Below are 9,080 nucleotides of genomic sequence, written 5' to 3' on the forward strand. Positions count from 1 at the left end.
GAGTAAAGCAAGTTAGAAAATTTGTATTATTTTATTTGCTTCTAGTATCTTCTTTTGACCTAAGCTATACAGTTTTGCGTTTGCACAGTAAATCTTTTTAATCTATTACTACTGCCTGATTAATAGTTTTAAAATAAAATTTTTTAGTACCTAATAGATTTTTTAATCAAACCAGTATATAAATGTTTATAGATATGTCGCTTTGTCTATTAAAAGTATGTCACTTTTTACTTTCCTTTTATATCTCTTCCTAGAGTTTTTTTCCCAAGATGCCTATCTTCATTTTACTTGCTGTTGCTCTAAAATAGTCTCTTAATAGATAGTAAACCCCACTTTCTAAAATTATAGAGCCAGGAAGTTCTTCGTTTATACAAACCTCTTTTGCGTTGTACTTTTACGTGTTAGCTGCAGCAAACCATAGATCTGTTGATTTTGTCGTACGGTCGTAGCGTCCTCCTAGTTTTCTGGAGTCTGGACGCTCTACGACCGTCGCTCTCGAAGAGGATCTCAAGTTTCGAGTACCCATCCTCGTTTTCGTGGAGTTAATCTGGATTCCGGCCTCTACGTGTGAGAAGCTTCGCAGAGCCTCTGTGGCAGGTGAGGGGACACCGGCAATCAGAATTCTTAAACAGTTTGAGCTTTCTTACAGACAATATTCTTACGATGACTTAATATGTGTGTTAGAATCCTGATGCGTGGTGTATGTCTCAAGTTCCATAGAGATGCCGGCCTTCTCACTTCCTGTAGCCGCGTGAGAAGAAGTCTCAGAAGTTCCTTAGTTTATAGAGCTTGCCTGTATCTGACATCATTTCGCCACAAACACAACACTGTATTTTTAAATAAGCTTTTAAGTCACTGGAAACACACTTGTAGATACATATTATTTGAATGTCTAATCTCTGCATTTATAGACGCATATTCTTTAGTCCTACAGTGCCATTTTCGTAAAGGGTGCAGCTCTTCACCATGCATTTAGATCTTATCACGCATATGGTCTTATCATTTATAATGTTGGATATTTGCTTTACCTACTCCTATCTCATTTTCTGTATAGTATGTGATAATGTAATTATTTTATAAACACCGTATCAATGTTTTACGAATTTTACAGGTGTCAGGAGATGAGCAGCGCCGTCTTTGTGTAGACCATAACAATACAGAAACACAAAGTATCAACCTTGCTCTTTCTCTAACGACATATGGAAGTGTAGCATATCAGCTTAAAGACGCTAACTTAGAGGCAAATGGAACCTGCGACTTTGTTTGCAAGGCATTAAATATAGTTAATAAGACTGGTGAGTAAGCTAATTAGTTTATATTTTTATATTCGAGCATTTGTATGTTTTGTGTGTAAAATAGTAGAATGATGAAAATGTAAGGTTATTATTATTGTAAATCCATTTGTTAATAGATATATGATGAAAAATTGTAACGACAAAAATCCTCGGAAGGTGCTAATTGAACTGATGTTGCGTAGCGAGAAAAACTGGAATCTCGTGATAGATAGATAGATAGATAGATAGAACGTTTATTGACCACTTTACATAAAGTTTGAAGTCCGTATAAAAAATACAATAAAAGATATAATAATGTAAACTTAAAATTAACTTAACCATATTGGCTAAAGTAATATACATATGTAAGTATTAGCAGAAGAATTAAAATTAAAAATTTAAGATAAAAAAATCTCTAACCAAAAAAAAAAAAACAAACCTAAACTGTCACATAAAAAATCTTTGAAATATGGAAGTAACAAAAATGTGCAAATAATTAAGAATATTCCCGAATCGATGAATAAATAAACTAATACATAAAACTTAGTACATTTTAATAGCAATAATACAATGTGATATGTAGATAGTAAATCGAGAGTATTCTGACCAAACTGGGTACACGTTATAAAGGTGTATTGAGGTATTCTGTCTTTGAGTAAAAACAATATGTTAAAAAATGCTTTCTGATCCTATTTTTAAACAGTGGTGGAGACAGAATTTTTATTTCGTTAGGCAGATAGTTATACAAGTGAATATCAATTGAATTCTTTGTGCTCTTTGATAGTCTGAATCGTTGTGACCTAATTAAATCCCTCGATCTTGTTAGATGATCATGTAATTGGGAGTTTATAGTAAACTTATTTTTATTATCGTGAATTTCCAACAGTGTTGCATACATATAAAGCGAAGGTAGAGGCATAATACTCATGTTCAAAAATAATGGTTTACAATGATCCCTTAAATCCGCTCCAGCAAGTATCCTCACCACCTTCTTTTGTAATTTAAATATTCTGTCGGCATGACCAGAGTTGCCCTAAACAGCTATTCCATATTGTATATGACTATGAAACAATGAAAAGTAACACATTTTAAGGGTACTTTTAGGTACCAAATAAACCAGGTTACGCATTACAAATATTGTACTGGCGAGTTTAGAACTTAAGTTGTCTATATGGATGCCCCAATCTAAGTTGTCATCCATAAAAATCCCTAACAATTTGATGCTATATCCAAAAATGTGTCTTCGATCTGAACTGAAAACTATATTTTGATTTTTATCCTCGTTTAGTTTTAGTTTATTATGTGTAAACCAGTTTTTAATTTTAAGCACATCGTTTCCTATTTTGTTATTTAAATTATATTGATTCTGGTCGGTACTAATAACGGTTGTATCATCTGCAAAACATATACACCTTAAGGGGTGGATATAATGAAATATATCGTTGAGATATAGAAGAAAAAATGTAGGCCCTAATATAGACCCTTGGGGAACTCCATGTTCAACATTGTGAAAATTGGAGTAGTTATTATTTAAAAAAACGGCCTGTTTTCTGTTTATTAAATACGATCGAAATAAATTAAGAGCATTTCCCCTTATGCCATATTTGTGCATTTTGTCTAAAAGTAAAGTGTGTTAGACACAATCAAAAGCCTTAGATAAGTCACACAATGTTAAAGACACGAAGTGACCTCTCTCTAGGCCATCAACTACTTCCCTTACAATTTCCTGAATTGCTTGAGTAGTGCTGCATTTTTTTCTGAAACCATATTGATTACAATGAAGTATTTTGTACTTTTCTATGTACTCTATTAAGCGGTTATTCAAAATACTTTCAAAAATTTTACCAAGAATGGGAATAATAGAAATAGGGCGATAATTTTCAATTTCTTCTGGAGATCCTTTTTTGAGTAGCAGTAACACTTTTGTTACTTTTAATACATCGGGAAAAATTCCTTCGATAAGGCAAAGATTATAAAGTATGACCAGTTTATCAATAATAATATCCAGAGTTTCTATCACTAATTGTTTGTTTAAGAAGTAAAAATCAGTGCATTTTGAGTTTTTCAAGCTGTATAATGTATTCCTAACTTCAGTATCACTAACAGGTGTTAAAAACAACGAGTGGCAAGGGGAGTATATTCCCTCCAAAAAATTCATGGCATCATTTTCATCTGTCTCATCTAACGAGTTCAATATATTTCCCGCTACCGAAGTAAAGTAATTATTAAACTCGTTTGATGAAATATTACATGAAGTTACTTTTTTATTTTGAGTTTTATTCCTATGATAATTGATGACTTTCCAAGAATCTCGAGATATATTATCAGATTTTAAGAAAAACTGCTCATATGCCAGTTTTTTCTTTATTGATATTGTTAATTGATAGTGTTTTTTGAATTGATTATACAGAGTGTAATCACTAGTAAGGTTAGCAGTAATTTTTATCTTCGAAAGGTTTACTCGCATTTTCCTTAGTTCATCGTCAAACCAAGAAACAGGTGCCTCAAAATGAATTCTTGACTTTTTTACTGGAAAGCAAACTTCAGTTAATTTTACATATGTGTCAATTATGAACTCAGCTTATTCCGTTGCTGTTATTGAATTGTTTATTAACGACCAATCCACAGATTTTAGTGATTGTTTTAACATTTGGGTGCCTTTACATGTTATGTGTCTTCTGAATATCCTATCATTGTCAATTTGATCAGATTTTATTTTTAAATTCAGGAATTGAGCACAATGATCAGCAAGGCATGGGTCTACAATACCACACCCAACTATTTCATTATCTATATTTGTTAAAATATTATCTAAACAACTTGCTGATGTAGCAGTGATTCTTGTAAATTCATCAATCCTCATAGTTAAACCAAAAGAAGAAATTAGATCGGAAAAATATTTTAATTCATTTGAAGTGCCTTTGAAATCAATATTGAAATCCCCAATTATAATTGTTTGAACATAATTATTAGAACAGAATATTAATAATTTTTCAAATAGGCCTAAGAAAATTTGGAAATCTGCGTTACCTGTTCTATACACTGATACTAGAATAGTTTTTATATCTATAATTTCCAAAGCACAAAATTCACCTTCATATTCACAAGATATATCATTTAAAGAAACTGGACGTGTAGATATTTTGCCATCGCAGAAAATAGCAACACCCCCATGTTCTCTACTTTTTCTACAGTAACAAGTTGATAAAAAGTATCTGTCAATTATCACTGTTGTTAATTCAGATTCTCTAAGCCAATGTTCAGAAAAGCACAAAATATTGTAAGTTTTATCTTTTAAAAAAATGTTAAGTTGATCAAATTTATTTAATAAACTTTGTGTATTTATATGAAAAATGCTTACCAAACTGGTTTGGTCAGGATTTACTACCAACTTTTGTTTATCAGAACTTATCATATCACTTTCACAAAAACAGGTGTTTCCTATATTCTTTTGCACTACCGCTGATTCTATTCGTACACTTTTATCTGATTGATATGATTGCTATGGCGATGACAGAGAAATATAGACTAATGAATGCCGCATGATATGATTGCTATGGCGATGACAGAGAAATACAGACTAATGAATGCCGCGAGGATGTTGAAGTTTATAATGAAGCAAAGAAGAATAGATATAATATGCACAGAGTGAAGCAAGTATGGTGAAATACTTTTACATATGTTTTTTCACCTTACCCTACTCATTGGGTGGTGGTTTTTATTGAGTAGAAATCCCATTAAACTTCCCGGTACGGTACGGATGCTATCTTTGTAGATCTTTCTCCACCCGTGTAAGAAAAATATATTTTTAAAATATTTAAGGGTCCTAGGTCTACTGAGTCTGAATAAAATAGATAAAATCAGGGGCAATAATATCACATGACCAATAAATAAATATTATTATTATCCATAAAGAAGACGGCGGAAGAAACCTAGAAACTTCTACAAACTTTTATCAAAATAAACTAATTCGACAAGGTACGGTAAGCATGTTTCGTGTTAATTTGCAGTGTATTTCAAATAAAGTAGATTTGATCAATGCTTTTCTTCTGGATCAAAATTTATATGGCGTTATATGTTTTTCGGAGTACTGGCAAAGTGAAGAAAATTTAAAATTTATTGGCATCTCCGGCTTTTCATTACCCAATTTTTTTGGTAGGGTAAAAGGTTTATGTACTTTTTATCCTACAATTTTGTGCAATTTATGTACCTCCAATAAAAACCAATATTTTAACTGTAAACAGATTGAGTAAGGGTGAATTTTGTGAATGTCATAATGTCCTTGCTTAGTAAAGCAAAGTGATCATACTTGGTGATTTTAATATAAATTATCTGACTCTTCTTTTGATATTCAACATCTTTGGGTCTAAAAGTAACTATAAACGATTATACTAGAATATCCCATACTAGAATATTCTAAAAAAAGTTTGAATATAATCGACAATTACAAAATGCTTAAAAGTCAGCTTACTGTGATTTTACTACTAAATTATATTTCTACTATTAATAATAAACCTTGAGACTGCTGGAGAATACTAAATTTTGAAAGAAACAATACAATGTCCAGGTCGGTACAACCTGATCTACCTCCAGACGAAATAAATCAATTTTTACTACAATTGCAGAGAAAATAATTACATTTCTTCCCATTATTAATGTCGATGTTCTCTGCAATTACAAAAATTATCCTTCTTCGAGCAAGTCCTTTTTTCGTCCCGTTGTAGAAGAAGAGGTCTCTCAAATAATAAAGTCTCTTAGTAATTCTAATTGTAAAAACGTTCACGAAATTAATAGCAAAAAATTTTAGAAGACATTTACCAAATAGTTTTAACATCTTTCGCTCATCTTATTAATTTAATTCTATCAACTGGAGTATTTCCGGAAGTAGTAAATTAGTCAAAAGTACTACCTATCTACAAAAAAGGTGATTCCTCAAAAACTGACAAATACAGACCCATAAGCATTGTTTCTAGTTTTGTGAAAGTGATTGAAAACGTTATCAAACAACAATTTTATTTCTATTTTAAGTCAAATAATTACTTTCGCAACTTATAATATGGATGCAGAAGTACTCGTTCTACTACGAACGCGGTATTTAATGTTGTGAGCGAGGTGCTTGAGGGGCTTGAACGCGGCAATCGCATAGCAATTTCTCTTTGCGAATTGTCGAAGGCTTTTGACTGTGTTTCACACATTTTGCTCCACAAATTAATTTACTATGAAATCAGAGGTATCTCTCTTAGGCTTATAACTTCTTATCTAGATGGCAGAGACCAGGCGGTAGTGTCTAAAGGTCATCTCTCCAATTTTCTATCCGTAAAATATGGAGTACCGCAAGGTTCGGTCTTAATACTTCTTTCTCCGTAGAAATCCGTACAATTCGCAGATAACACGACATACGTTTTATCAGGAAAACATAATGATCATTCAAAAATGTCTTATGATGAAGTTTCTACTAAATCTAGCACATGGTTTGGTAAAACTTAACTCTGATAAAACGCAAAATTGGGTTATATCTGCAAGTAATTTACGTAATGATTCATATAACAAAGAGACTGTTAAACTATTTGGAATAACCGTAGATAATCGACTGAACTGGTCGGCTCATATCTCACAACTAAAGAAAAAGCTATCAAGTTCATTATTTGTTAATCGCTAACTAGCAAGGATTGTCAACTTTGAAACATTAAAAATGGCATATTTTCTTTATTCCACTCTTACCTAAACTATGAATTAATCATAAGGGGCAATTCAACAAAATGCACTTCAAATTTTTAGAATGCAAAAGAAAGCTATCAGAATTTTAGCAGGAGTTAGTTATCTAGAACACTGCCGACCTTTATTTATCAAATTCAAAATTACGCCGCTATCTACTCTGTTGATATTTCAAGTTCTGACTGAAATTCGCATAAAAGCAGTCTAATGTTCGCATTCACAATACCTGTCACTATTTACGAACAAATCGCTGTAGATTACGTCTTACAGATAAAAATGTCCTTAACCATAACTGTTACAATATTTTACACACACTTATGAAATATATTCTGTCAACGATTCACTCATATCCTTAATGAAATAAAACGTATAGTTTGTAAATTAGGTTCGCCTATGTGTTTTAAGTCTAGGAAATTTAAGTGTTCTGAAAATTTACCTCATTTTTAAAATATACTATAGTTAACAGATTTGATACTTGATTAATATATATTTTTGTTTCAGTTGTAGTAACAATTGCTTTGGTGTGTTTGTCAATACTACCTATTATTATGCTTATTATGGGTAAGTTATATTATTAATTAACTATTTTATCTTTACAATAGACCCTTTGTTTTCTTTTTTAAGACTTAGATATATGTATATATATATATATATATATATATATATATATATATATATATATATATATATATATTCAAGGATTCTACAGTATTCACTACCTTCCCTCGCCATCTCTCTCTTGTCTCATTCTCCATCGTTTAGGCCTCTCTTACTCATGACGTCGTCTACTTCGTTCCTCCAGAATCTTCGAGGTCGTCCACTTTTCCTTCTTCCTTTTAACTCTTCGGTTATTCTCTTTATACATCTGCTGTCGCTAGTTCTTCTTACATGACCATACCACTTTAGTCTTTTTTGTTACTATATATGTTAGTATGTCTGTTTCTATTGATGTTGTTTGCTTTATTTCGTCATTACTTCTCCTATCCATATTGTTCTGAAGCTCTTTTCTTGTGGCCTGTTAAAGTAATTACTATTTAAATGGGAATAAGCCACAATTAAAGGTTAAAGTACGTTAATTGACGTTTTAATTCCCATTTCGGAAATTGTTCTCAAAATACAAACATTAGTAAATTAAACAAATTTTGTTTTTTTTTTCACTAAGTAACAAAAAACAAAATTTGTTTAATTTACTAATGTTTGTATTTTGAGAACGATTTCCGAAGTGGAAATTGAAACGTCAATAAACGTGCTTTAACCTTTAATTGTGGCTTATTCCCATTTAAATAGTAATTACTTCTCCTAGCCATTCTTGTTACTCTGCAGCATCTTCGCAGTCATTCCATTTCTGTTGCTACTACCTTACTGCTGTTTTTCTTGTTTATAATCCAATTTTCAGCCCCATATGTCATAATACTTCGTACTAATATTTTATAAATCTCTGTTTTTGTTTTCATATTTAGGTGTCTATCCCACCATACTAAGTTAAGTTGTCGGATTGCTATTCTTGTTTGTTCTAATCATTGCTTAAGTCCTTCCTCTGTTGTTACCTTTTTCGTGATTATAAACCTAAAGTATTTTAATTTATCCTTTCCTTTGATTGTTACGTTGTAGTCAATCTGTAGATCTTCTATGTCTTCTTCACTTGTAGATAGGTACTCTGTTTTCGCGAGGTTAATATCTAGGCCAGCCTTGGTATATTCGTCTTATAGTTTCTTCATCATGTAACTCAGATCTTCTTGGTCTTGTGCAATCACTACTTGATCGTCTGCAAAGCTTAATGTATATAGGTATTCGTTTCGTACCGGTACTCTCATGCCTTCGCATTTTCTTGTCCATGTAGTCAAGGCTTCCTGTAAGTATATTTTGAATAGGGTTGGAGATGTGGAACAACCCTGCAGGAGCCCTTTTGTTGTGGTGAAGTCCCCTATGATTCTTGTTCCCATTTTAATGGACACTTTATTTTCTTGATAGAGAGCTTTTGTAGCTTCTATAAGTTCCGTCTGTATTTCTAATTTTTACATTACTTCCCATAGTTCTGACCCTGGTACAGAGTCATACGCCTTTCTCAGGTCCATAAATGCCAAATGTGTA

General features: G+C 31.9%; 1 protein-coding gene across 3 annotated transcripts in view; it reads left to right on the forward strand.

Annotated features, from left to right (window-relative positions):
- LOC140449583 (uncharacterized) overlaps positions 1 to 9,080 on the forward strand; it is a 584,439-nt gene that overhangs the window by 559,937 nt on the left and 15,422 nt on the right. For all 3 annotated transcript variants that reach the window (XM_072542799.1, XM_072542797.1, XM_072542800.1), the window contains exons 9-10: positions 1,112 to 1,295; positions 7,491 to 7,550. In XM_072542799.1, the coding sequence (XP_072398900.1) occupies positions 1,112 to 1,295; positions 7,491 to 7,550 (244 nt within the window). The remainder of the gene's footprint in view (positions 1 to 1,111; positions 1,296 to 7,490; positions 7,551 to 9,080) is intronic.

This window comes from Diabrotica undecimpunctata, chromosome 9, assembly GCF_040954645.1.
Source record: "Diabrotica undecimpunctata isolate CICGRU chromosome 9, icDiaUnde3, whole genome shotgun sequence".
In the NCBI taxonomy this organism is placed as follows: Eukaryota; Metazoa; Arthropoda; class Insecta; order Coleoptera; family Chrysomelidae; genus Diabrotica; species Diabrotica undecimpunctata.